The 27235-nt window shown below is 47.7% G+C and overlaps 11 protein-coding genes across 11 annotated transcripts; 6 read left to right on the top strand and 5 right to left on the bottom strand.

Annotated features, from left to right (window-relative positions):
* Window positions 1-9: 9 nt before the first annotated feature.
* Window positions 10-2096, top strand: ATNIH1004_007431 (rRNA 2'-O-methyltransferase fibrillarin-like protein; the record flags this gene model as incomplete). The annotated part of the gene is made up of 6 exons (XM_033572055.1): window positions 10-319; window positions 398-445; window positions 503-684; window positions 738-1006; window positions 1057-1763; window positions 1879-2096. The coding sequence occupies 6 exons, from the start codon at window positions 10-12 to the stop codon at window positions 2094-2096; spliced, it is 1734 nt and encodes a 577-aa protein (XP_033425370.1).
* A 1661-nt stretch (window positions 2097-3757) lies between these two features.
* Window positions 3758-5909, top strand: ATNIH1004_007430 (putative carboxylesterase; the record flags this gene model as incomplete). Its single annotated transcript, XM_033572054.1, has 2 exons — window positions 3758-4708; window positions 4764-5909. 2 exons carry the CDS (start codon window positions 3758-3760, stop codon window positions 5907-5909), a joined length of 2097 nt encoding a protein of 698 aa, XP_033425369.1.
* A 1515-nt stretch (window positions 5910-7424) lies between these two features.
* Window positions 7425-8403, bottom strand: ATNIH1004_007429 (Fig1 domain-containing protein; the record flags this gene model as incomplete). Its single annotated transcript, XM_033572053.1, has 4 exons — window positions 7425-7803; window positions 7870-8197; window positions 8246-8314; window positions 8373-8403. 4 exons carry the CDS (start codon window positions 8401-8403, stop codon window positions 7425-7427), a joined length of 807 nt encoding a protein of 268 aa, XP_033425368.1.
* A 1085-nt stretch (window positions 8404-9488) lies between these two features.
* On the bottom strand, window positions 9489-11848 carry EXO1 (putative exonuclease; the record flags this gene model as incomplete). Its single annotated transcript, XM_033572052.1, has 3 exons — window positions 9489-11577; window positions 11629-11776; window positions 11836-11848. 3 exons carry the CDS (start codon window positions 11846-11848, stop codon window positions 9489-9491), a joined length of 2250 nt encoding a protein of 749 aa, XP_033425367.1.
* Window positions 11849-12287: 439 nt separating this feature from the next.
* ATNIH1004_007427 (translation machinery-associated protein 16) lies at window positions 12288-12947 on the top strand (the record flags this gene model as incomplete). Its single annotated transcript, XM_033572051.1, has 3 exons — window positions 12288-12456; window positions 12514-12598; window positions 12665-12947. 3 exons carry the CDS (start codon window positions 12288-12290, stop codon window positions 12945-12947), a joined length of 537 nt encoding a protein of 178 aa, XP_033425366.1.
* Window positions 12948-13204: 257 nt separating this feature from the next.
* ATNIH1004_007426 (MAM33 family protein) lies at window positions 13205-14644 on the top strand (the record flags this gene model as incomplete). Its single annotated transcript, XM_033572050.1, has 5 exons — window positions 13205-13565; window positions 13709-13830; window positions 13890-13948; window positions 14040-14566; window positions 14619-14644. 5 exons carry the CDS (start codon window positions 13205-13207, stop codon window positions 14642-14644), a joined length of 1095 nt encoding a protein of 364 aa, XP_033425365.1.
* A 550-nt stretch (window positions 14645-15194) lies between these two features.
* ATNIH1004_007425 (DNA primase subunit PRI1) lies at window positions 15195-16837 on the bottom strand (the record flags this gene model as incomplete). Its single annotated transcript, XM_033572049.1, has 3 exons — window positions 15195-16329; window positions 16385-16582; window positions 16644-16837. The coding sequence occupies 3 exons, from the start codon at window positions 16835-16837 to the stop codon at window positions 15195-15197; spliced, it is 1527 nt and encodes a 508-aa protein (XP_033425364.1).
* A 1771-nt stretch (window positions 16838-18608) lies between these two features.
* cspA (putative cell surface protein) lies at window positions 18609-19446 on the top strand (the record flags this gene model as incomplete). Its single annotated transcript, XM_033572048.1, has 3 exons — window positions 18609-18683; window positions 18741-18840; window positions 18896-19446. The coding sequence occupies 3 exons, from the start codon at window positions 18609-18611 to the stop codon at window positions 19444-19446; spliced, it is 726 nt and encodes a 241-aa protein (XP_033425363.1).
* Window positions 19447-20673: 1227 nt separating this feature from the next.
* On the top strand, window positions 20674-21032 carry ATNIH1004_007423 (uncharacterized protein; the record flags this gene model as incomplete). Its single annotated transcript, XM_033572047.1, has 2 exons — window positions 20674-20737; window positions 20779-21032. 2 exons carry the CDS (start codon window positions 20674-20676, stop codon window positions 21030-21032), a joined length of 318 nt encoding a protein of 105 aa, XP_033425362.1.
* A 3450-nt stretch (window positions 21033-24482) lies between these two features.
* Window positions 24483-26174, bottom strand: THR4 (threonine synthase THR4; the record flags this gene model as incomplete). Its single annotated transcript, XM_033572046.1, has 2 exons — window positions 24483-26039; window positions 26121-26174. 2 exons carry the CDS (start codon window positions 26172-26174, stop codon window positions 24483-24485), a joined length of 1611 nt encoding a protein of 536 aa, XP_033425361.1.
* A 594-nt stretch (window positions 26175-26768) lies between these two features.
* ATNIH1004_007421 (uncharacterized protein) lies at window positions 26769-27216 on the bottom strand (the record flags this gene model as incomplete). Its single annotated transcript, XM_033572045.1, has 2 exons — window positions 26769-26968; window positions 27033-27216. 2 exons carry the CDS (start codon window positions 27214-27216, stop codon window positions 26769-26771), a joined length of 384 nt encoding a protein of 127 aa, XP_033425360.1.
* Window positions 27217-27235: the final 19 nt, after the last annotated feature.

Genomic DNA, 27235 nt, shown 5'->3' with positions numbered 1-27235 from the left:
TGGTCGGCGATGGCAAAAATTCCGCGGCGAAACGGTCGCTGGCTCAATCCGACGACCACCACCAAACGCCGGAACCATCATCGTAGAGAGATCACTACGAGAGATGCACTAACAAATACAGCATTTGAACGCCATTCCTATGGTTTGCAAGATATGAGGTCAGCAAGATCTGTGGTTGCAGAGAACGCGTCTCGCCTCGCTTCTACATCAATGTCGCGTGGACAGGCACATGGGGCTCTGGCCCAAGACCATCAACGGTCGCCCACACGAACTATTACAGGTCTTAGGCGGTGGTCTATCATCAATCGAAGCTTACCAGGTCTGGATTCTTTCTCTTTCGCTCAGCTTATATCTAGTTATCATTATCATGCTGACTTGCCTTTTCCTCGCCGCACAGCGGTGCCGCAAGTAAGAGCTATTCATGTCTACGATTTCGACAACACGTGTAAGGATGAACTGGTGACATGGTGCCCATGGATGTCTTGGGGTTAATTATATGTAGTGTTTTCGAGCCCGCTGCCGAACCCTCAAATATGGAACGGCCCTACCATCGGGTTCCTGCAATCCTACGAGAGCTTCGCGAACGGCGGATGGTGGCACGACCCGAATCTACTCGCTTCTACAGGGGATGGAATTGAGAAAGAAGAACCTCGTGCGTGGGATGGATGGTGGAACGAGCAGATTGTGCGACTTCTGTACGCTCCACTACTGTCGACACGTTGACTAATATGTTGTAGGTGCAATTGGTCAAGCTTAGTATGGAACAGAAAGACGCCCTGACCGTGCTCCTTACCGGACGGAGTGAAGTTGGCTTTGTGGATCTTATCCGCCGGATTGTGGACAGTAGGAAGCTTGAGTTTGATCTGATTTGCCTCAAGCCCGAGGTTGGCCCCAACAGCGAGCGGTTTTCAACAACCATGGAATTCAAACAATCTTTCCTTGAAGACCTCGTTCTCACATATGAGCAGGCTGACGAGATTCGCGTCTATGAAGATCGTGTGAAGCAGTGAGTATGGTGATCGATTGGCCGCGTTACTGCTTCTGACCCTGTATCAGTGTTAAACACTTCCGAGAGTTCTTCGAGCTGCAGAACCGGAAGTTTCAGTCTACTTCGACGCCTTGTTCCAGAAAACCAATCAATGCGGAGGTGATACAGGTAGCTGAAGGGTCTATGTTTCTTTCTCCCGTAATCGAAACAGCTGAGGTACAACGTATGATCAATTCCCACAACCTTTCTATTCGCGACCCAACCTTCAATGGGACAAAGTCGCCGTATGGTCGGCTCCGCATCAAGCGCACTATCTTCTACACTGCCTATCTTATCTCCAACGCAGACTCCGGTCGTCTGATTAGCCAGTTATTAACTCCAATGCTGCCCTCCGGGCTTGCTGATTCCAATGATTTGAAGTACATGGCTAACTGTATTCTAATCACCCCACGCCCTGCCCCTAGGTCCATTTTGGATAAGATTGGTGGCATTGGGAAAAAGCTGAGCTGGCAGATCACAGGAACTGCAGTTTTCGAGAACAAAGTCTGGGCTGCTCGGCTGACCCCTGTCCCAGCAACAGAGAAATACTACACTGAGAATCCATGTCCTGTGGTAGTGCTTGCAGTGCGCAAAGGCGCACGGCCAATTGATGCCGGCAAGATTCAAAATTGGCAACCTGTCCCTAGTGATAAAGCCTTGACCCTTGAGACCGTCGTCGGGGAGAAAGTAGTCCTCCGTGTCGAAGAGGAGAACCCTAACGAGGGCGAATGGGAAAGTCAGTTCCTGAATAAAAACAATAAGAAACGCCATCGACAGGATTATTATTATCCAAACGGACCTGATAACCCATCTCCAGGACGGCCACACCAATACCACCGTCATGGGGCCAGTGGCCGACATCTTGATGATGGCCCTCGTCGTGGATCCCACCGCGGTCGTGGCCGTGGCACGGGTTCGCGAGGAAGAGGAAACTCCAGTCGGGGAGGCGCCCGTGGCCGTGGCCGTGGCCGCGATGCTGGCCCTCCAGGCTATAGATCATTGGATGACTATGGAGGGCACGAAGGAGGAGGATATGAGGAAAAGCCTGGTCCAGGTAGTGGGCCAGTGATGAATTATTAAATCTTTTCCCACTTTCTTCAACCAGTTAGCGTATGAGGGTTATCCTAGTGTGCTTGAGCCTTCTGTGACTTGTTTGGTCCATACAATATCTGTAATGCTGAATATAACTACCTCTTTTCAATAGTTCTATTAATGATTGTAGTAAATAGCCTACTGTGTTTCCGAAACAACCGGCTGGTTCCAGCCGCACGATTTAGAGAGAAATAAAGACAATTGCCTTTCCTCTGCCCTCCAAATCCTTGAACGCTCGGGATCCTCTAGGAAGGGTTGCAACTTACTCTTTTGTCTTCGATTTTCCGCATTCCATCCCGTCTCGCTATCCTAGCCGCTGTTCTCTTTGCAGACAGTTTTGCCCACATATTCCTGCGAATGATTTTTGTATATATATATTTGTCCAATGGACTAGGAATGGGACCCAGCAGTTAATCGATGACCAGAGCACAGTATGTGTGTTGGTCGAATGGACCCGATCAGTCGAATGGCTCTTAAACAATACAAGCTAACGAAACTCTAGGATGGCAGGAAGTTCGATAGGGCCTAGACAGTTGCACGGATTAAAGCAATATGCGCCCAAGTGACACAGGGATGAAGTAGATCTTGTCCTGCAGCTACCTTAAATCCTGTGCATCATGAGACCATTCTGGCTGATTGGGGGAAAGAGCCCGAGGTTATATTTCTAAATATAAACCATTTAAAACAGTGGGTCTATGGCTGTGACCCTCGTGAACCAGGAAGAGACATCTTGTCGTTGGCAAATTACGGCGTATGCGAGACATAGTTGATCAGGTGACACTGGTCAGTCTCAAGTGGGGTAGACCTCGCGCAAGTAGCCTAACCGCTTCTGTAGGTCATGTGATGAATCGCTACCAGCTCTGTATATCCAAAAGCGGTTAGGCTATTTGCGCGAGGTCCGCCCCACTGTGTCCTGGGTAGTGGAGCCTGGTACATATGATCTCCATCGACTCGGCCAGAGCGTAATCGGATGCGGTACAGTCAGTTATCTGTAGAGAATGGTTCGTGCATGAACCTGACTATCCTTTCCAAAATAGCTGTTAAAAGTAGTGATCTTGACGAACTAGTGTGCAAGTCAGATCATGAGCATTGATCAGTCCGAGGTGTTTTGAGGTCTATTCCAGTGGGCATTGACTGATAGTCCAAATCAATCGCCTCCGGAATACAATCTTATCTATTCTTAGACCAGCCGCTAACGGCTGGATATTCAGCTGTTCGTTTCAGCTCATTGCCCAGTCTAGATCTAACCAAGACCGCGTCCCAGTTTCTGGATCTGTTTGACTTTGACGCTGATTCCTCAACAGGACTCTCACTGCATTGGTTTTAGCGCCAGCCTTGGATGCATCCCATCTTGAAGCGCCCCTAGTCCAGGCACAGCGTGGCAGTTGCCCCCACTTTTTGCCAATTTGCAGAAGAGAACGATGCTACCTTTTAATTTCGGGTCAATACACTTTTGCTTTTTTCCCCCTCTCCTTCTTGCGTTGATTGAGATGTCTCCAGGACCTCCTCAAACAAGACAGTGGGATAGAGTGGTATTAGCTGCTTACAATGGGCGAAGATTAGCGTATTCTTTGATTTCAAAGCGTGCTACTCGTTCCAAATGAAAATAAACAGCGACCATGCACAGTGATCACAACAATGGATTGTCTACTTATCCTTGCAATTCTTGCGCCCCTGGCCCTTGGGTTAAATCCCCATAACCGCCCTCAGCCAATTTCTAGTTACGTTCCTGTGGTTAATGAACAGACTTCAGTCACCCTACTTTACCACAACAACCTCAATGGTTCAGACGACTCAACTCATGTCGGGGCAATTCTCTTGGATGGTATGCACCAGTATGATATTCGAGACGCTTGTCGAGACATTGGGGAGACGATGATCTCCAAACAAACCCTAGAAGACCATAGGGAAGATTTTAAACACCTGTTCTCGTACCTCGTCTACTCCGGTAGAGCAAAGCCGACCAATAGCTATTATATTCGCAATGGCCTCCTTTCAGTCACTAAGGACTCGGATGATTTTCAGATGCTGCCATATCCCGGCCGCGATTTTAAACTACCCGTCTTATGTACCCATACAGTCTCTTCTAGTGTCACGGTTGCGGCAAAGCATGCGAGACGCAAGGAAGTGAGAATGGAGTCTGGAAATAATTCCTATATCGGGTTTCGAGACCAAAAGTCTTTCCGTTTTTTGGGAATTCCCTATGCCAACACGCCGCAAAGATTCACGTACGCAACGCTCCATTCCCCAAAAAAATCAGCGGTGATTCGGGCCACAAACTATGGACCAAGTTGCGCGCAGGCGGGAGGTGGCAGTGAAGATTGTCTGTATTTGAACATCTATACGCCATATATTCCCAGAAACGACGCTAAGAAGGGTTTAAGGCCTGTACTGTTTTGGATTCATGGCGGCGATTTCACTAATGGGTCAGGTGCTGACCGTCTGACGGATGGTGGCAACCTAGCTTCGCGTGAGGACATCGTGGTTGTGACATTCAACTATCGACTCTCCACTCTAGGTTTTTTGGCTGTTCCTGGGACGGATATTCATGGAAACTACGGCATCGCCGACCAGGTACTTGCTCTTGAGGTAACAGGAATCGTGTTTGGTTATATAGTTATATTCATGATGCTGACGTTAGCAGTGGACCACCAAGAATATTGCCCAATTCGGCGGTGACCCTAATCGGATCACTATCATCGGCGAATCTGCCGGTGCAGCTTCTGTGAGAGCTCTATTGGGGTCTTCCCCTGCTTTGGGGATGTTCCAAGGGGCTGTTGTGATGTCCAACCTGGGCGGTGGTGTTGGACTAGGCCTCGGAAGCGATTATGCAACAACATACAGCTCGTTTATTACCATTGCCGAATCATACAATGCCACGGGGAAACGGATATTTTCAGAAGCCGGCTGTGGTAAAGGGAATATTAAGCAGCAAGTATCGTGTTTAAGGCAAGTCTCGGCATCTGCCCTTTCTCGATTAAACACTGCTGCACGGCATATCGTCCAGGACGGTCATTATGTGACCTCAAGGGAGCTCGATCTCGTCAATAAGGGCAAAAATTCAGGCATTCCTGTCATCTTTGGGAATGGGGCGAATGACGGTGCTTCGTTTTGCAAATACCCTCCTGCATCCATCAAGTCACCCACTGAAGGAATTCAGGCGGCCCTGGGAATAGATGAGATACACGCTCAAAGGATTCTGGACTCAGGCCTTTTCCCTTATCACGACTCCGGAAATATGACTGGTGATTCTTTTAATGTGGCCCAACGTGTGTCCACGGACCTTCGGGTTCGCTGCGTCAATCAGGCAACTGCGTTCACAGGATTCACTTCCGGGAGATTTAAGCCTTCTTATTATTATCAAATTGGGAGAACCTCTGCAGGCTGGAATCCCAATAATATAGACAGGCCACCGGCAACATCAGAGCTCCCCAACGGAGATCCGGAGGTACCATACTTTCGTGGCCGTGCGTCTGACCTCCCTTGGGTTTTTGGAAACCTGGAAACCCTCCGAGACCCTCCAGACCTAGATTCAGTCCGAGTCGTTTCGGCATACTTTTCTGAATTTGTTCGGTCAGGCCAACCAAACCCACCGGGTGAATACCTCCAAGCCCGTGGATACTCTACGACGCTGGACGTAATCAAGCACTTTGATCGATGGGAGCCAATCTCAAACTTCGAAGGACCCATGCAGCTCATGGGCTTCCCTAGTGTGAGAGCGAACTTTCAGGACATCGCTCAATGTGACTTTTTGGGCTATCCAATGACACATTATTTCCGTTGGTCTTGATCCAGGGTAGCATTTGGCAATGCACCATAGAAGCCAGAGCCATACCTATCCTTTGGAGGACAAGAGCTATTTACTCGCAGGTCCCTACCACCAGTGCCTGAATGGAAAGAAAATCAGTTTCACAAATTTCCAAGTTGTCTTATTTACACAGTGTCGCCTGTGAAAAGTTGATTGCCGGCTGACAAGTTGCAAGAATCTTATTCCTACCGGAGCATACCATATGAGGTATAGAGCCTTTCACGAGGGGAAAAGTTTGTTAGTAGGAACTTAGAATTCTTATTTGAATCTAGTTTAATTACATCATATAATGGCCTATTATTTGACGATTGTCAAATGTTCTTCGGAGTGAGTGTGCACGCACACAAGTCGTGATGTCGATATCCCTATAGATCAATCGTGGAGCAATAGCGTTTCCCAGCCTACCACGCAAAAAATGTGATTAAATTCCCAAAGCCAGAGCAGAGTGCACTCGGCCAGGTGCATTCATGTGTTGTCTCATAGTTCGTTTAGGGTACGTCCATGAGCCGTGCAATACAGTAATTGATCGTGTCGGACGTTGTCATAGATATCTGAACCGAATAATGGTTTGAACACCTTATTCTATGGACTTCTCCTTGCCACTGATATACTCGGGTCAAGTTCAAGTTCTCCTCTTACTGCCGATCTTGGAAAGTATAAATGCAATTTGTTACTATGCATCAATAGGCCGGCTTGTAATAAAGTTACTTACGTGCATGCAACCACGCTTACCTGCAGTGTCGTACAGCCATGCCTCATGCACTAAAGCGGAGACAAATTAAATATACGCGTGAATAAATCGACTCAATCGAGATCGATTACATATAGGATATGATACACCGGTGTGGAATGACAAAGTCTCGTCTGAGAGCAAGAATAGTCTCAAGGAATGTGCGATTGTATGGGTATGAAGAGGAGCGAGGGGTGAATATAAGATATATAAGATTCAGTGGAAGACTATGACCATTATATGTATGTTTGTCTACTTGTATCTACAGAGGAAAGAAAAGCAAAGGATATAAAAGGAAAGATATGCATGTTAAATTGATCGCATTCGTCATGCATTTTGCATCTCATCCATATGCGCTGTCGCCATAATTATCACATCATGATAGAGTCGAGAAAAGAAAATTCATTGACAATTCCAAAGAAACCATTCCACACATGTCCCATTTCCCAGATCCTACCGTTATTACCCCAATAGAAAAGAAAAATCGCCTTTTATACATAACAGAGTCCAGTAAAACCAAGCACAGCAGAATGTACAAGTGTGTGAGGGTCGGGGTAAAGAAAGAAGTGGGTTGTGATAAATCTAATATAATGAACAGTGTGAAGCCCTCGGGAGCCTAGGTTCATTATACTTATCATTCCAAATGCGATCGTCGTATTATTCATATGCCGTTCGTGTTCATTCCGTCCAAAACTCGTGCGTCGCAAAAAAAAAAAAAAAAAAAAAAAAGGAAATAAAGAGATATCAAAGAGATCCTGAGCTGCGGACTATTCTTCATCCGTCAACTGCCTTATCAACTTTATGCTGAGGATCATGACCAGTAGGCCGATAGTGACGACGACCATAAGTCCGAATCCAAACCAGCCCAGAACCATCGCAGAAGTGCCTACTCCACTTCTTACACTACCATTACCCATGTCCTGGGCAATCGTACTCGCAGCAACGGACGCTGTATGTTGCCATAGTACCGAGACAAGGACGAAGACAGACGCCACAAAAATAAGGGCCAAGGCTGCTTGCGACACAGGCCGTGAAGGGAATGGCTTCACCTCTCGCTCGGAACCGCTGGCATCAATCTCCTCGTGCCATCCAGGAAAAGTGGCGAGGAGAATAAAGCAGAAAAAGGCGAGAATAACGGCAATGATCCTGCATAGACTCAGTTAGCTACATTAACTTATTGATATGGGGAAATCAAACCGCAGGGTGGCGTACAATAAATAGGGGAAGACCACGGCATCTTTAAAAGTCGAAGCCACCCAGATCAGGTTCAGCGGGTCTTGGTCGACCGTAACGATCTCCGCCAGAGCTGTCGCATTCGAATTGCAGATGTAAGATCCACCAGTCGGCTGCACACAGATTCCAAAATAACCCACACGAACCTCCATTTCCGCCCCACCCACAATATTTGCCATTGCGGTCACCACGCCGGGGTCCACTTGCGCGAGGTTGAATACTGGATCGTAGCGCTTATAGTACATGGAAATCAAGAATATGCTCGGTATTTGCGGAGAGGATGACGAGCAACCAGCCAATAGCAGGGCTAGTATCGTTAGCAACATTCCATAGCATAGCTTAAGAGATAACCCACAGAGGAGAATGATAGCAACGGCAATAATAATCATCAGCACATGGTGGTAACCGATCATCGGAATGAACCCTATGAGAAAGGATTAGCATATACATTAGGGAATCCTTTCCCAACACACGTTACGTACGAGCAAACCCGGCTCCAATTCGAAAAGCCATCTTGATCGATTAACCTTATATCCTTCCTTTCTTCTCACGTTATAACTCGCTTCTCGGGCCCCCCGAGAAGGAGTGTCCGTAAATCGCTGAATGGCTGACTTGTTGACTATTCCAACACTTGCGCGAACAGGATAGATGCAGTTTTCGCCCACGGTGAAGCTGCTGACACGAGACAGTCGGGAAGCAAAAACGAGGGAATGCCAGATAGTTGGGCAATAACGTCGTCGGTATGGAATGTGGATCGAGGGCCGAGTTGGGGATATCGTCGACGAAGGTCCAAGGAATGTAGTTCCCCCCCTTACGACCAGACCTGGACAAAATTTTGATATTCGTCAGAGATGGGGACCGCAAACTCGCGTGGTGCAATATCCCGAAAAATGTGGATTGAATAACACAAGGCCAGGGCCAAAGTCAGGGTCAGGTAATGACAGGAAAGGGAATGAATAGGAAAGGGGAAGGGAATAGGAGGGGGTTAGATCGTAGCTAGACAAATCTTTCGCTTCTGAGACCAAGCCCAATTGACACGATCAAGAGAATGACGGTGGACGGTGATGATAGTCTGGTGGCTGGGAATGTCTATACAAGGTCAAATTGGAGGCTGGGCCAAAGCCCGTTTTGTTTACACCTGCCGTTCCCCGGTAACCGCCCCTGACCGCCTGCCATTCTACAGCAGCACCTAGGCCGGATCGGGCAGATATGCCCCACCAATAGCACTAGCGCCGATCTGGATTGGTCCACGTCCCACTTTGGATTAGCATCGCCGATTATCAGCACGGGATCTCCCCAGCCTCCTCAATTCGGAAGTTTCGTTACGAGTGACACTGTTTATTCTCAGGCATCAATCTATAATCAGACAAGGCGTCACCCGTCTTCGCCCAACCTAGGTAGGATATGAATATGATACGCAAACCATACATGCACCAATGCCAATGCCTCAAAACGCCGTGCTGCCTATGTCAGATGGTCTTCCAAGTCATCCAATAATCTAAAAATTAAGGCAAAAAAGACAAAAAAAAAATAAAAAAAATAATAAAAACTGACAGCGCGCTAATATATGTATACAATATTTTCGGTCCAGAAATCTTTCAACGACCCGTGAAAGAGAATTGCTTGAGGTCCAATGTAGCAGGCTTTTGTCGATCACTGATGATGTCTTCAGTGTCGGTCTCGTCTTCGCTATCCGGAACTATCATGTCTTCGCTACCCTTTTGTGCGATAAAACTAGTCTTTAGTGCCATGTCACCCCTGAGACTGCTTGTTCGCGAAAAACTGGAAGCACTCGGTCGTGCAAACGGGGCGATGTTATTCATAGACCGCGATCGACCCAAGGCAGTTTCTCCTAAACGTTGTAATGGCGTCAAGCGCTGATGCTTGGGAGAAATCCCGGAGGCTCCATACTTTACGCTGGGCAAAGTGGATGTCTTAGAGGACCTAGGAGATTTTTTCTCCCTGATTTTCTTGGATCTAGTATTGCCTCCGTGTGGCTCAAATGTATACTTGGATAGCATAGATGGGTTTTGTTTTGCGACGTGATCATCCGGACCTTGATCATAGCCTTCGGGGTTGGATTCCTCACTCATCCCGTCACCAGGTGCATTGGTTGTTGTGGTCGAAATCTTGTCTGCATGCTCAGGTTCCCCTTTACCATGTCCGAGAAGTTCATCGTTGTCAAGGGCAGCTGAAGCAATCTGCACATGGGTAACCTCTTCAGTGATGTCCTTACGGTCCTCACTGGGAGCCTTGCATTCTTGCTTTGCCTCACAACCAATTTGTGCAGGATCAGGAAGCTGGGACAATATGTCTTCTGCAATTTCATCAGAAAAGACATCTAATGTCGACTTGCGGGCTTTTTTGCAGCTCGTAGCTTTTAGTCCACTTGGACTGGACTCAAGTTGTCCAGATGCAAAAAAACGGCTGCGGCAATCTGGTCGGCTAGACAAGGCGGTCTCGTCCGTCTCGGAACAAAGCCGCGGTCGTTTGACAGGCTGTAAATTGGACATCCGCGAGGCATGAGCTAGGAAAGAGTTGCGCTCTACACTCCTCACCAATGGACTGGATGAATTATTTCTACGGAGAGGCGCTGCTACTGCATTGCCTGACCGCGAGGGCACCGAGTTGCTTTCCCAGGAGCTGTTGGCATGCCGCTCTAAGAGTCTTTGCTGGCTTGGTGATGGGGTGAGACTGTTCGGATCTAGCTCAGCCAGAGGAACCCGCTTCGGAGTAAAGAATGAACTAATGGGTTTATTCGGCTTCAACTCTGCTGCCGATCCTAGCGTTTGGCGGCGACTTATACCGTTAGCTAGATTTCGCACTCCTAGAGGCTTCACGATGAGTGGTTCTTTCGTGGTTGGATCCAGTTCACCATAGGCGACTCCCACAGCAGTGTCCGGGTCCACATCTTTCCCAATGAACGTCAGTTCTTCTAGTTGGACATCATCATCCAGTGGAGTCAAAGTCACCAGCTTTCCGGCCTTCGGGCAAAACACTCTCTGGTAAAGGAATGTAAGCTCGGCCTGCTTGAAATTTTCGAGATAGTCCGCCGGGACACGATATTGACCCTCAAACTGAAGCATACGTAGTGCTCTCTCGACACTCTTGTATTTTCTGATGCTGCGATATGCCGTCTTGAGGCCCATCTTTGCAATGTTAGGCAAATAGTCGCAGCCACTGAGGATGCACATGCGTCTAAAGTCAGCGTCTGTCCACCCAATGAAGCTTACTTCCCGGCAGGCTGTAAAGTCCGCGCGATTGATCTCGATACAGTCACCATGCTGGTCAAGCTTTGATAGTAGCCGCTTCGCACCGAATACAAGCAAGTCAGAGTCCTCGGATAAAATGCCATTGATGATGCCCTGCCGTTCCAGATAAACAAGTTGCGCATCCGCCTCATACGGTGCGACCACATATTGCACTTTCATCTTCTTCAGTTCCTCTATCAGCTGGCGAGCCATCATAGGTGTCACGTCAACGGCCTTTTGCAATTCCTGGTAAGCCTCGATTGTCCTTCCTTTACGTTGAAGCTCTAGCCCCAGAACTTTACTCTCTTGGCGCCTTTTATGACGGTCTGACTCGGTTCCAGATTTACTAGGCAGATCGTCTCCATCAAAGACGAGGTATGGTGTCACCCCGAAATAGAGAAGCATGCGCACTCTGTTGAGAACAAAGTCAATGTGTCTGCCGACGTTAGCACTGACCCTAGGCTGCATTAACCTTGTAGAAACGTACTTAGTTGTAGGTCTGTCCAGGACCAAGTCGACTGCACATGCAACTGTCCCTCGGTGTAGCCATCCATAGGCATCAACTCCCACTGTTTGTCCATTGTACTTCTTTAGGTGACATGGCTTTTGTATGGATTTGAGGAGGCCATGAAGTCCTGCATCTTAAGTCAATAACTTGCAGACTTTTACAAACAGAAACTGGTAATTGTCCTACCTTTAATGCCCATTGTGGACACTAATAGAGGACAGGATACTCCTCGTTCTTGTTTACCTGCGCAGCCAAAACGGGCATCAGAGGTGACCGTGTGGTTGCTTAGGCGTCAAGGACGGTCTAGAGCATTGGAAACATAGGAGAGATATTGGCATAGAAAGGGACGAAATAATATCGGTCAAGGAGTCAGGTCGAACCATCAAATGACAATGACCTAGACAACGAGACTGGAATGTTTGATTTGCCGGCCCTCCGACGCGAAGGAACGCGATGCATACAATCGTATCATGATTGGCTGCCCGCAGGCGGTACATAGTTGCAGTTGTCACCGCCTAGATGTTCTGCCGCAGAAAAAAAAAAAATAAAGTAAAAAAAGGGAAGAGTTAAGAAAAGCCTATGATCATTGCGCAGGCTTTTCGCACACCTACAAGGCACGTTGAGAAACTATATTCATCATGCCGAAGTCTCTCCAGAAGGTCCAAAAGCATATCGCTAAAAAGCGTGGAGTCGTCGAAGCTCTTCATGAGAACAGCCGAGATGCGAAAAGGCTGCGTCGGGCCAGTGCGAGAGATGATCGAGTCGCTCGAGTCAATACAAATCTATCCCGAGGAAGACTACATTATGGTATACACAACATATGCTATGCTGAACTACCGCATTTGACTAACCGCTTACTTCTAGTGGACCGGATTACCTATTTCCAAGAGAATATCCCTGAGGAAAGTGAGCCGTTTTCCGATAGAGACATGATGGACGTGGTCACACGGTAAGTAGAGAATTGGGCGACAATTTATTCCATCCTACTCAACACCTACTAACGGTTAAAATTCAGGTATATAAACCGCAGCGTCCCTGAGATCGAACAATTACAAAGTGAGCGCCGGAAAGGCCGACCTCCCAGTAAGCGGGAAGAGGTCTTGCTACAACGAACTGATTTAGAAAGCAAGGAATATAAGACGGGTTTCTGGATGCCTGATATTAGCCAGAGAGATGTGATTAAGGCTCTTGCGGCATGGAATGGCGACTGGTCTGGTCTCAGTACGATGAAATTCATTCGGATCACCAAAGATGGTGGGAAACAGTCGTCGGCATTTCCTCCGAAAGGAATGTCATAATGCTGCATCTCTTGCTTTACTTCCTCTCCTTATTCTGTTCAATCTTCTTTCTCTTTTGTGCTGGAATACAGTGCGTTATTCCCATTAATGTATGGAATGGTGGCGTTCACGGTTGTAAATACATTGTCACCTATGGCTTCAGGCAGTCTGTTTAAAACGCAAATGTATGAAGATATGGAATCATTGTCCAACTCAGATAGGTGCTTCTATAGACTCTGGTCAGACATAAATACTAAGAGTAGGGACTGCAAGCATGAATGCGTAAACTTAAAAGCTTGGCGGACAGAAGCTCCGAGTCTTGGCGCCGTTCTGTGTCGGACAACGGTAACATCATCAGCTTTCGCCATTCCAATCTTTCCGTCCATCACCATCCTCCACTTCGACACCTTGTCAATCCACCCACCAACCTCTATCCTAAAATGTTGTCTTTGCGCACTCTTGCTCGGTCTGTGCCTCGCACTGCCTTGCGCTCTCTCGCCATCTCCTCTCGCTCTGCTGTCTCCCGACCTGTGTCAACAGTCCCTAAGAATACTTTTCTCCAGTCCTCGTTGAAGCAGGCCACGAGGCCCTCTTATGCTACTTTCTCGACCTCCCAGGCTTTTAAGCAGAATGCCGATGGTATGGAGCCATTATATAGAACGTCTACATGCATATCGAATCCCTTTTTTTTTTTTTTTTTTTCCCACCTATCCGTGGTTTAGACAACGAAAATGAAATGTTTGAATATGTGGAGTTGACGATAGACTGTTATTTTCTTTTAGGCGACGTCGAACTTGTTGCGAAACTTGAAGATGAACTGAAACATGAGAAAGCTTCCGGCCTCACAGACTTGGAATCGTCTGTCCAGAACATCCAATATGTTCTCCAGAATAACTCTTGGGAGGTATGTGTTCAAAGCACTGTCCGTTTTCCAGTAAATGAAAGTTAATTGTTTGGGTATAGGTCAAGGATGTCCCTGGCGAGCAGGAAGTTGTGCTGATGAAAAAGTTTGGCAAGGAAGAGTAAGCAACTTCCCTTTCTTTCATCGTTGACTTTTTCTCTCCACATTCTCTAGCTTGCAAGCTCAAACCACTGACTTTGCTATCTGAATAGGATCCGGCTTACCTTCACCGTCGCCGATCTCCAGAACCTGTCCGAACAGGATGAATTCGATGATGCTGCCCTGGGCGATGAGATGGACTTCCAGTCTGGTCATCAGGCTGCTAACCGAGGGGCCTCTGGCAACGTGGCCCAGAACCCCGAAGACAGCGTTTCTACTGCGGGTCATGAAGACTTGGAGCGTGATCTGGAGCCCAGCTTCCCGGCTCGTGTCAACGTCACCATCGAGAAGCCCAGCAATGGTGCTCTTTTAATCCAGACTCTTGTTCAGGATGGTATTTTCCAGGTTGAAGAGGTTTCGTACTTCTCTAAGCCCGATTTGGCCCATGCTCAGACTGCAGAGAAGGACTGGGCGAGACAGAGCCTGTACGCCGGCCCTCCTTTCGAGAACCTGGACGAGGATCTGCAAACTTTCATGGAGCGTTACCTTGAGGAGCGGGGAATTAATGCCGAGCTTGCCAACATGATCCCCGATTATATTCAGGTCAAGGAGCAGAAGGAATACGTTCGCTGGCTCGAGAGTAAGTTACCATGCCGCCCATCATACTTTCTTTATCTAACTGAATTGTGCAGATGTCAAGAACTTCGTTGCTGCCTAGTTGTGTCCTGAAAAGTCTCAATAAAATCGGTCATGTCGCACAAAATCCCACCTCATTGTCTGGTTTCCCGTTCCAACCTGACATTAGTTGAATCTGTCAAACTCTTTCATTAATTATTTATGTGCTGCATTGGCTCATTATCGTGTTGCCCTTGCGAAGAGTTAGGGCCACACTCATTAGGTAGTGGTTAGCTGTGTTCAAAGCAGTGTGTATTATTATAGAAACAAATTAAGGGTCTGTTTGTAATTATCACTTCTTAGTATTATTTGTCTGCTGGCTTCTATATCCAAGGACCTACACAATAAGGTATCAAGATAAAAGGCGTGTTAATATCGCCTCCATCTCTTCAATTATTCCATATTCTTAACAAAATCAGTACCTAAACATTGAAAAACGCCTGTTTCATCAAAGCATGACACCTAGCCCGCTCAAAATAAGCCAAAGCATGCATCAAAGGCCTATATCATGTATCCATGAAGGGCCTCCAAATGAAAGAGAGAAATGTGAAGAGAGAACAAAATCTAGAGGGTACAGCTTGGATGAAAAATGGTTAGAACTCCATACTTTCAGGTTTTGCCTCTGCGGTCTCTTCATTGCGCTCCCTCTTGCCCGTTCGCTCCTCCTTAAGGAGTCCGGCAATGAACGAGCGGAAATAGTCGACGTAGGGTTTGAGACTTGTTTTTTCATAATCTTGCAGTTTGCGACTTCCCCAGGTATCGGAATCATTAGGCACACTTTCTTCACCATCGGCAACATCCGCATCTCCATTGCTATGGGGATGTTCTGCATCCCAGGTATCGATCTCAGCCAGTAATTGTGTGACTGTAGGTACAGAGAGAGGATCGAACTCTTCTGCCTTTCGAGCATCTATAGGAACGCAAACACGGCCTGTGCCAGGGTGAATCACAAAGGGGCTCTTAAGCAAGTGAATCATCTTCTTGCTAACTTCGGAATCTAGGCGTGGATAAGTGTATTCCAATACAATATCCTGCTTGGCATCTCGAAGTGTGGTCGGGTTGAGAGTGCTGCTTTTCCCAGTCTTGGCTAGAGCATCAATGTCGGCCCATTTGCCGGTGCTGGAGCGATCCGGCGATGATTCCCACTTCTTGCGCAGTGCCTCGTTCAGCGTCTTGTCGGGAAGCAATGAAAGGAGTCGTTGCGACTGTTCCGAGGTGAGGAACGTGTCTTGGTCTACCAGTGTAGTCTGAGCGAAATAGGGTTTCAAGATCTCCAGACTTCGAGACATGTGTGGATGCAGCGGTCGCTTCAAATTCACACGTTTACCACTTTGTGTTCCGCCCCGTATAAGATCCAGGTAGCCTGCAATGGCCCGTCGCCGGTCGTCTGGCAGACTGCGCGCACGAGGATCACAGACCCAGGCGTGGGCACCACGACGACCCGAATATACCCAGAGGATATGTTGGAATCCGAAGTCGTCTCGCAAAGCTGCGTCGACAACCTTCATGGCCATTGTCACGAAGGCCCAGCATTTGCCGCAAATATTCGCTTTCTCACAGCAAGAACGGATGTCATCGTAATCAGTCAAGTCGATATCGAACACCAATTCCTTCGAGATAGGTTTCATTTGACCGCCTCGCAGCGTCTTTCGATCTCGCGGGTTTGTATTATACACAGGGCCGATCTCGAAACGGGAAGGGTTCATCTTCAAAATGTCTTTGCGGAAGCTAGATAAATATATCATCAGCTGCCGACTCCTGAAAACTAGCCCTCGCCACTCACAGGTCCGCTGTCGTATATGATTGGTATCGCAGATATGCATCATTCTGAAGCGTGAGCGCGAATTCACGGTTCCCAAAGTCAGGGGATGGAATGACTCCGTGATTTAGCCATTGGAATAGAGAACGAAATGGAAAAAGGCGTTGATAGAAAGCAAGCATAGTATCTGTATCTACTTTGGCAAGCTGAGGTGCCGACGAACTGAATTATATACTTGTGTTAGTATCTCCGATTTCCATCCAATCTAGCAACCGCAACATACTTTATCGCCACAGGTTCAACTTTTGACTCAGGTGCACTTGAAGCCGGATACTCGTCATCGTCATCATCATCAAATAGGAGCTCGGCAAGCTTGTACCCGGTCGATTCGTTTCCCGGACCATCAGTCTGGTCTGCCGTGTCTGTTGCGGGAGCGTCGGACATTGTCTCCTCGCCAATATCACGGGTAGGAGACATTCCGGGAGATACGGAGTGAGGCATTCTCAGAGACGGAATGGTTGTGTTGCTTGGGATTGCGTCGGCTGCCTGTATATGCATCTAATGTCCTCTGAGCCCATTAACGCGCCTTGGCGACGCGTATCGACGCGCTCCTGTTTCTAGCCCTAAGCCCTATTTAAGGTCATGTGATAACGGCGAGTATATCACTTGCGTGGTGGAGCTTGTCCGCAAACGGTGACGGCTCCACTTGAGCTTCATCTACAACGACCACAATTGCAACTAAGGTACCACTGCTACCCTTTGCTCCGGCGAGACTACTATTCTTGTTCGTGGTTATGAAATGGCCCGCTCTCTGCATCCACTATGCATTCCGCAGGCACGTCATCTCCAAAAAATTGCCATTTCCGGGGCTTTAATGTGCCTTTGCTATAGCGTTCTTGACCCACACTCGTTGGATGACGCCTACACTGGCCCTGGTTACTTCTGATAGGGTCCAAAGGTCAGGGACCTCATGCCATTTACTGATAAATCAGGTTTTTTATTTGTCAATATTCGGCATATACCCATTTCTGAAATCGGGTTACAGGGTCTCCTGGTCAATACGACATAGGTTGAGATGTCCAGTCGCTGTACCTCTTTAAGGGTCATCATTGATAGAGAAGATCGCGAGTGGAGTGGAATGATAAAGTACCTGGAAACTGCCTACTATTTTCGTATCTAGGTAGCTTCACCTCCCGGGCTCTTGAAAGTTCACTGGTTGCTCATTTAGATTCGGATATTGTCCAGTGTATCCAACCTATCAGGCCTGCTCGTACTTCGCCCTGGCCCTTTTTTCCCTTCCTCTAGCGCCCTATCATTTTTCCAAATGCGGGTTTGTCAGGACAAAACATAATTTTTTTAACGTTGCAGGAACATTGTCAGGAAGATCCACATTCCAGTAAATTTTTGGATCTTGAAGACACCTAATCTCAAGTGACAGGCAAATGGCAACTGCCTCCAAAATCGAGCTTGAACTTGTCCAGTCGCGCATAATATCACTCCTATACATATTTTCAATGGTGTGACAGGTGCCATTTACTGGGACTCTGTCAGGCCACTCTATACCAAGCACTTAAAAGGAATTGGACTTTAATGCCCCTTTTTCACACATTTTGGTTGGCTTTGGATAACTTATATTTTCATACCTCTTAAAATGGACAGATCCACCAAATACTACTTCTTAAGCCGCCTATTTAGCACGGTGACGCCATAGCAGGCATCTTTTTTTGGGGATTCTCGTTTTTCTAAGGTTACTCCAGGAGTCCAAAGTGGGTACTCCGGGGTTTACACCTGAATGATACCACGAGATGTCACATCTCCGACTTGGTTGGCATATGGGAACCATTTGCCGGTCTACCCCCTCATGGATTCCAATTACATTGGCCGCTTTGCTATCTACGGTTCACCAGACCGCTGTTACCCTCCCAGAGCCAATGATCCCCTTGCATCCTGTGATGAAGATTTACTTCTCCTCTCGAGCCGAACATCGAGTCTTGTTGCCAGTGGATACTACAGTGGCATTATCACCCATTACCACTAGTTGACAGTATGAAAACGGCAAATACGCCCCTCCATGATAAATATAAATACAGATCTCTTTGCTCTTCTGAGAGCATCCTCTTTTCCGTTCTTTTCCCCTTCCAATCGTGCCTACTTTGAGCCGAAGAATAGTCGCTCGCTCATATTTCTTCACTCGTTTAGTTTGACGTTTTTGTTTCTGGCAATAGGGATATACTGATTATCTATCGCTATGGTTAAAGGAGCTGTTGCACTTCTGGCGTTGGCCGGTCCAGTTTTTGCTGGTGTGGCTCAAAAGGGGCATGGAGTGAGTGACTTCAGTTTAATTGATGATAAATAACCGTATACTAACACTATATACAAGATACCGCCACCAAAGTTTCCTCATGACAAGCATCCGATCAAGCCTACAGGTCCTATTTTGATCACCAAGACGACTACATTTATTACCACCGAGCACCCAGGTAAGCAGACTACCAAGCTCCAACGTCTCTGGTCCAGGACTAACAACAACTCTAGTGACCACGACTGTTGTCACTTCTGGCACCAAGACCCTCACGGTCCCTGTTACTTTGACCAACACTGTCACCAAAACCACTACTGTCTGTGAGGAGCCGCCTGCTACTGGCAAGCCGGTCCCGCCGCAACCGCAGCACAACACCACTGTGGTGCCTCCTAAGCCTAAGCCAGTGCCGACTGGTACTACTACCAAGCCTGGCCCCTTCCACAACACCACCGTACCTATCATACCCACTCCTGCCCCCCCTGTACCTCCTGTGAATCCTGGTACTCCCGGAATTCCTGGCACTCCTGGCACTCCTGGCACTCCTGGCACCCCTGGCACCCCGGGAACACCTGGAAATCCCGGAATTCCTGGTACACCTGGCATCCCTGCCCAGCCTGAAAGGCCTGGCACTCCTGGAAACCCCGGAAGACCTCAGCCAACGGGTGTTTCTCCAGTCCATCCTACAACCTCGCCCTCCAAGCCGCCCTTCAGTGGTGCTGTTCACGCTGTCAAGCCTGCTGCCGGTCTCCTGGCTGCTGTCATGGCCGTCATGGTCCTGCTCTAAACCAATTTTCCCTGGGCTAGGCTATCACATGACTATGACTAAGTTGTTAAAAAGCACAACTAGTTAAGCGGTTCTTTGGAGTTCTCTTTTTATGTGGCCTTTATTCTTTTTGTTTTCAAATCACTGGCGCCGGAACTAAAAGATCCATATTGCTTGTATGGAACGGAAAAGTTGTCAAATTATTCTGTCAGATGTGTAATGTACTAATACCTAGTTAATCAATAATAATATAGGGGCATCTTGCATCTATAGCATGCTTCAGGTCTTTCCTCTTTTCGCATAGCGTTTTGTGACATATAGTGGGAGATCCCAACATGGGAATAAAAGATTACTTGAGCATATTTGGCTGGGACAGCGGAGTAAACAGACTAAACTCTGGAGGAATGAACTTTGCAAGGAAGGGCAAATACTACAGGATAATGCATATTGATAGGTATTCAACTTATGTATCGACGTCGATGCAGATTTCACATCTCTATTTCTGTGTTTCAATATTCTGGTGAAAGCCTATAGGTAAATCTATCGCCTTTAGCAATTGTTGTTTACGGACAATGCTTGGTCGATCCCTTTAATAGCGGGATAGCTCTCTTGATGGTTGATTGCATTGGCTTAATTCTCGATATAGATGCAACAATTCGAGGCGCTTAGGAGGCGTGGATAGGCCACAGTATTATGCAGTTAAACAGCAACACAAAGAGCACAATCTATCCTAAAAGAAAATATCATCCTCTCCTTGTTTAATCTGCTTCCTTTAACTCATATCTTTGAGTATAAGTTGCCAGACTTCCTACAACAGACCTCTGGTAATATTTTCATTTCCTAACCCAAAAGCCATATTTTGGCACAGTCCTGTTTACTAGCTCTTCCTACCCTATAATCTCCCTTTTTTACTTCCCTCCGGTCGCGTAAACCATCCCCTGCCCCCTAAACCTCCAACCCTCAGGTTTTTTTTTTTATACACTTCACCGTGCGTGGCGTTGGTGAAAGTCATCCAGCGAGTAACAGTCTCAAATTGTCTTCCTCAGTTATGAAACATCGGCACCTAAAATTAAGACATTTAATAATCTGAAGACTACGAATGCCGTCCTACCATCCACTGAAGGTTCGTACGAATGTACCATTCCTTGTAATAAAAAGTTCCTGGCAGCTTTAGATACTTCCCAAGAGCTTGAAAGTGACTACAAGACGAGCAGCGTTGATATTGATATGGACGATTTGTTCATCCAGATGGCTTGTTTTCTTGGGCGCGGAACCACGATACGTGGAATCGTAAATCGTTGGTGTCTCCAGGGTACGTGGATGATGGGATATGTTACTCTGACACCAGCCCAGCCACCTCTAAAACTCCCAGGAATAATCCATCCATCCGCGAAAGCTCCAGCAATGCCAACGATAGTGACAAGGATGGCAACGGCCGCATGAATCGTTGTGTGTCGTACGAAGACGAGGGATACTTGCCGATACCCCCCAGTCAAAGATCCAGCAAACCTCAGGCCAGTCGACCGAGACACTCTCCTCCTTTCGGCCCTGAAGCCACTAACCATGCGTCCTCGAGTACCATGTGCATCGAGAGCGAGAGCACTTGACCAAAACCCGTTAGTTAAAAAAGGCCGGCGAGCGCTGCCTTGTACTCTGATATTAAGACAACAAGCGGTCCCCGGACAAGGGCTAGGGCTAAAGCCGAAGCATTTTATTCCTTTCCTACTTCCCACAAGACCCAGTCCTATTCTGCGGCCGAAGACGAGCCCTACGGAATTTAGTGCTAGAAAGCTTCCGTGGGGGTAGATCGAGAAAGAGTTCGATCAGGTCTTTACTAGAAGAAGTTTGGGATAGTTGCAGGTGCGTTAGTCGAGGAACCTAAAGTTTACAATTCCATTGGCGAGGTGTTCAAGGTGCAAGAGAGATGATTGATGGAATGAGTTGACGATGTATCCATTCCTGGGCAGTCAGCCCGTAGCTTATGTTTTTCGAGTCCTGGAATACTTGACCTCCTAGTGAAGTGCATTTGTGGACGTATGTCTTTATCATTGCCTTTTATTTGCACTTGTTAAATAGTGGTCGCCTAACAATGCAAGGTGTGACTATTGCAGCCGATTTCTAAAACGCTGTAAGTGTCCTCCCAACCGACCTGAGAGAATAAGCCTTCATAACACCTTCCAAACCTCCGTATATCGTGCACCTCTAGTATTGTGCTGGAAGGCACGACATCAACGCAGACATCAACAAATAATTGCGTATAAATACCCACCCAATCCTCAGAATTATCAAAGAAAGCTTCATTGTAGGGATTCTTTTCCAACCATTCTTCTGGGGGCGTCGAAGTGCAAGATGTGGTATAGAAATCGGTGAAAGCCTCGTTGAAAGCTATATACTTAGTGACTGTGTAGAAAAGCCGCATTAAATAGTGCGACATACCTTGCAAAGCCATAGGGTACGAAGGCAGTAGGGTGAATAGTGAATCTCACTCTCGATAAACGGTTAAGGTCTTTGGTATTGCAGTCCCTTTGTGGGGTTATTGTCCAGATCTCATTTGACCAGCGATGGCTTTCTTACCTTTTAAGACGGACAAGTAAGCAGGACTTGCGGCAGGCTGGCGATTATCTACAGCGTCCAGGTAATTGTCAAATGACCTTCGAGTCACTTCTTGCATGAAGTGGGTATTTAGCATAAATAACCCCCCATTTAAAACTGGTATGCTCTAAGCAGCAGAAAAGCAGCAGAAGCCGGAAAACATACCATCCAAACTTGGGGTAAACCAACCCATCACTTGCAACTTCTACACCGTCTTCCCATTCCCAATCGTCCTGTTCCAATCTTTTGTCAAAGAGCTTCGACTCAGGTGTACTTGGAATCTGGAATTGATACACCGTTGCTAGGAAAGGCAGAATGGGATGACACATATAAAAGACGTCAGCGATTCTACCAAAGTACTGAAGATCCATAGATAGGACGGAGAAGGTTTCAGAACATTGTTGACTGCGTAGGTTGAGAAGTCGTTCAAAGCACACAATAAACTAAAGAAGAGGCGTTTTCATCAAGACTTGAAGGTTTTGGAAATCAGAAATACTATTCTCAGTATTACTATTCTGGACTGCAACAAACAATGCAAATATAAAATAGATGTATCTTTGCTCTCCGCCCAACCAAAAAAGGATAGCTGCAGGATCTACTCTCTCCAGATATTCTCAGCTATTATCGTACAACGCCACCATCTTCCTCCCATATTGTTACAACCATGTTCCCTCGGCTACGCGACCTTGTTCTAATTTCGCAATAAAAAACGACTAAATTTGGAACGAAATATAATATGAATGACAATGACATGAAGAACCAATCATTTGAACACGCCATATTGTAAGGTAACCAAGCTGGCTCTTCTGACACAGAACAATCCTAACAAGCCCGACTATTTGTATCAGTCTAGCCGGATGAGCATACATTGAGCCAACCAGTGCCAGTAATCACTTCCAGTAAAGAAAGAAGTGTTGGACAGAGAACTTCATGCAATATAGCACGCAGAGTACTCTGGAGATCAGATACTATATCCAGCACAATGTTCAACCCACCAGTTACCGTACCTACAACATCCCATGGATATTTTCTGGCAACCAAACCACCGTTTGAGCATGGTTTCACCACTCCACTGTTACCAAACGAACTCTTTGCCTGGTCAAAATCAAAACTGCGAGAGTCAGAGCCTACCATGGGAGGATCAATTATATGAAGCATATTAAAGTTTATCTGATCTAGGTAGAGGCTGGAGGCCCAATATCTAAGACCCAGGTGAATGGTTATCGATGCGATCAGAGTCGCTGCGCCTCGCATGGATGATTGCCTGCCAATTTAGCCTTAGCAGCTGGGAAGTCAGGGCGAAAATCTTGTCCTAACGCTAACATATGTGATAAGTTGATCATGGACTCAAGTTGGTTTAAAATTTAACATATCCAATGCCTGTGTACGTACAGGAGGAAGTTAGTACGTTAAAAAAGGAATTTTCCATACTTAACCACGCTATCCACATAGTACCTGCAGAAATTGCTTGGTCTAACTAATCTGCAGCTGATCTGCACAACCGACTTATCCGATAGACACACCTGAGGGGTGGCGCTAGTAGGCTCCTCTTCTTGGTCTGGAGCGATTAAGTATTAGTTGCATTTATTGGATAGTGGTCGCATAGCAATGCAAGGTGTGGCCACTAGTCGCTGCTGATGACAAGTATGATAGATGATTGGAACCCCACTGAGTATTTCAATCGGGTGAATCGCCTCAATGAGACGAAAGCCAAGTTGAATGACACTAGATCTAGAGGGTAAGGGGTCCAGAATAATGGGTTCACAAAAATCTCTCGGTGATGTCGCGTCAGATCGCGACTCGACTGCGGGTTGAGATTGGCCTGCATTCGAAGTTTTAACAATGTTGGAGGCTATACCCACCAGATAGTTATCTGAAGCATTGCACGTTAATGTCGACATCGCGGGACGTAGTCAAGCCTCCACCAATTGGATTCTCTCTGATGGTGTCTACATTGAATTGTTGGCTTACTCTATTAGGAACAAATAAGCAATTATTAAACTCGCCTGCGCATTCATCGGAGCACCTACAATAAACAAGGAATGAGCCTCGACCATGGATAAGACGGAGCCCACCACTTTGGGTAGTATTCACGTGATTGGAGAGTCTGTAAAAAAGAATATAACTGACCAATAAGATGTCTGTTCTCTATAGGCCAATGAAATATCTATACTTGAACTTATGTGGGGACTCTAAACTAGCTGAAACACGAAAGATCGACGGCGCCTTGGTTGATCATCAGTCGCGCGATGTTCACCCTAGCCCTCACCCCGGTAGCGCGACTTTAAGGCGGCACTGCTCACCTACTAGAACGAACGAGAATGGCATTGGACTTGGCGTGCGTATGTTTTTGCTTGGTAGGAAAATGATAAAGGTCAAAAAAAAAAAAAAAAGGCGTTCTCCTCAATCATCCAGACTTTTTTGGAAAAGCGTATCTATAATGCAAGAAATGGGATTCAACCAAGCTACCTGAGACCCTGAAGCTCCTGCTCCACTTCGGCCTTGACAACCTCACGGACACCTTGCCAACCAGCACCAGCAGGGATTGGGGTCATACGGCTCTCACGCTGTTCCAACCCAACAAATTCCTGGGGCAGGACTTCATTGAAGTCGTAGCCGTCCTCGTTCCGCAGAGCCAGATCGACGGAACTGACGAATTTGGCGGGATGCGCAGTGGAAAGCGAAATGTGGCTGGTGCCTGGGTTCCGCTCGATCGAGCGCAGAGAAGCGCTGACACCGACAGCCGAGTGAGGATCGAGGATGTACCCGCCGGTTTTAGAGCTCTTGGCGCTGCCAGGACCAAGGTTAGACGGGAAGCAAGAAGTGTATGTGGCACGGATCTGGGCAATAGTTTCGTCGTCGCTCACACGCTCGCTTTCAAAGTCGGCCTGCGCCCCTTCTAGGACGGCGCGGGGGACTTCAAAGCCGCCCTGACTCTTCAACTTGTTCAACCAGTCGCTCACGCTCTCACAAGCATGTTTGCGCCTTTCCTCAACAGAGCTGGCACCATCTGTCTGGAAGGCCAGGTACCAGATCAGACGCTCGAAGTTGCTGCTGACCAGGATGTCCATGGCGGGGCTGTGCGTTTCCTTCACACCGGCCGACTGGGAGACATTCTTAGTGTACTTTCCGCCGCTGCGGAAGAAACGGTCCAGAATATCGTTCTCATTCGTGGCAATGACCAGCTTCTCGGCGGGGAGACCCATGCTCTTGGCAAACCAGCCAGCAAGAATGTCACCGAAGTTGCCCGAGGGAACGACAAAGCGCATCTTCGAACCCTCCGAGAAACCGGGGTTCTTCGTCAGGGCGAAGTAGGAGTAGAAGTAATATGTTATCTGAGCCAGGATACGAGCCCAGTTTATGGAGTTGACGGCGGCGAGGTTGTGGGTGGAGTTGAGTTCGGGATCCGCGAACAGAGCCTTGAGCATGTCCTGGCAGTCATCAAACGAGCCCTGGACCGTCAGATTGTGAACATTCGCATCTAGGACGGTCGTCATCTGCGCCTGCTGGATGGGCGACACACGCCCATCGGGGAATAGAATGAATATAGAGACATCCTTCTTGCCACGAAGGCCGTAGATGGCAGCCGATCCAGTATCTCCACTAGTCGCACCAATCACGGTGAGATGATGTCTATCCTTGTCCACCTTGCCCTGATTCTTGCGCACAAGAAAGTACTCAAACAGGTTACCGACGAATTGCAGGGCTACATCCTTGAAGGCGAAGGTTGGGCCATGGAACAGTTCGAGCAGGTGAAGGTTCTTCTTGCCATCTAATTCAACGAGGGGGGTACGTTCCGGGTGGCGGAAGGTGGCGTAAGAGCGCTTGATGATGTCCTTTAGATCTGCGGCGGGAATATCTGAGGGTGAAATGTACAAGGACATGATATTGAATGCGAGATCTTCAAAACTCAGGTCGGGCCACTCAGACTCCCAGGAGGTGGGGAGGGTAGGGATTTGCTCAGGGACGAAGAGACCACCGTCGGAGGCCAGTCCTTTCAATACCACATCCTCAAAGGACAGCTACATTGCATATCGCAAGAATGGTTAGCGACAGACTATCCTGGACCAACTTGGGAGGGTCAACGCTGTAGTACAACCTACCCCGTAGGAGCCACCCCGCGTGCTAAGATATTTCTGCGAGAGGGGCTGCGACATCTTGCCGATAAACAAGAAACAACAACTGAACAACAAGGAGAGACGAAAGAAGTGACAGTTGTCAAGGCCTGATCAGTGCTCCAGGGACCACGATGAAGTCACTATAGACATGCGCAGGTGAGGCGATGGGAAGAGAATGAGTCAGTTCTCTTACAAAGTCCGCGGAGGATACCATTTCCCTTTTCGGCCTAGCGCCGCCGACTGCGGAGAAATACATGCCAAATACGCCTGAGGCATCCCTCATATCCGTGGTCTCACTGACTTTGTCATATTATCGTTTACACCAAGGTCATCGTCTTGCTACATTCCTCCTACTGCTCGTTGACCAGCACGCGCCGGTAGTGAGCCTTGCCCTCGTGCATATCCACGTTCGCTTTGTTAGCCTCCTGCATGGCAACCTCAATCCAAGGCTTCACTTCACGCCCTCTGACTAGCCAGGTCCAACATCTCTCGAATCTCACCCGGACTCCACAGCAGAGAACTCTCCATCATCAGTGTAGGCATCGGTGCGAAGAGCATCCCGCCCTCAGGAAGTCCCACCTGGACCAGACTGCCATTGGTGGCGAGGATCGTTCATGGGCATCTACCTTTCCGTTAATGTCTCGAAGAGCGTTTGCTCAGGCGTTTGTTGGGGATCTTCTCTCGCTTTCGTAGAACACACTCTGCTGATGATGAGGTCAAGGAACAAACATATTTTGTAGCCCAATCGAGCTCGTCATCAGTTGCGATATATCCATCTGCAACCATCTGGAGCACGTCCTCGCTCTTGCCCACCTTGCGCGAGATGGCGACAACTTAGTCAGCACCCATGCATGGCCTTGGTGAACAGTACAGTAAAGTGGCCCAGTCCACCCACACCAATAATGCCTACACATTTTCGGGGGCCGCAGCCGTTATGCTTTAATGGACTATAGAGGGTGACACCGCCACACATCATGGGCGCTGCCTCTGCCGACGGGATGCTGTCGGGGATCTTGACCAAGAAATGTGACGGAGTACGGGTTATACAGAGCGTATCCGCGTATGATTTCCCACCATTCATGTAGACACCATTGTAGGTC

The sequence above is a fragment of the Aspergillus tanneri genome, assembly GCF_003426965.1.
Source record: "Aspergillus tanneri strain NIH1004 chromosome Unknown AapTan_7_pilon_pilon_pilon, whole genome shotgun sequence".
NCBI classification, from domain to species: Eukaryota; Fungi; Ascomycota; class Eurotiomycetes; order Eurotiales; family Aspergillaceae; genus Aspergillus; species Aspergillus tanneri.
Note: the sequence above shows the minus strand (reverse complement) of the source record. Positions and strands in the feature narration are given on the sequence as shown.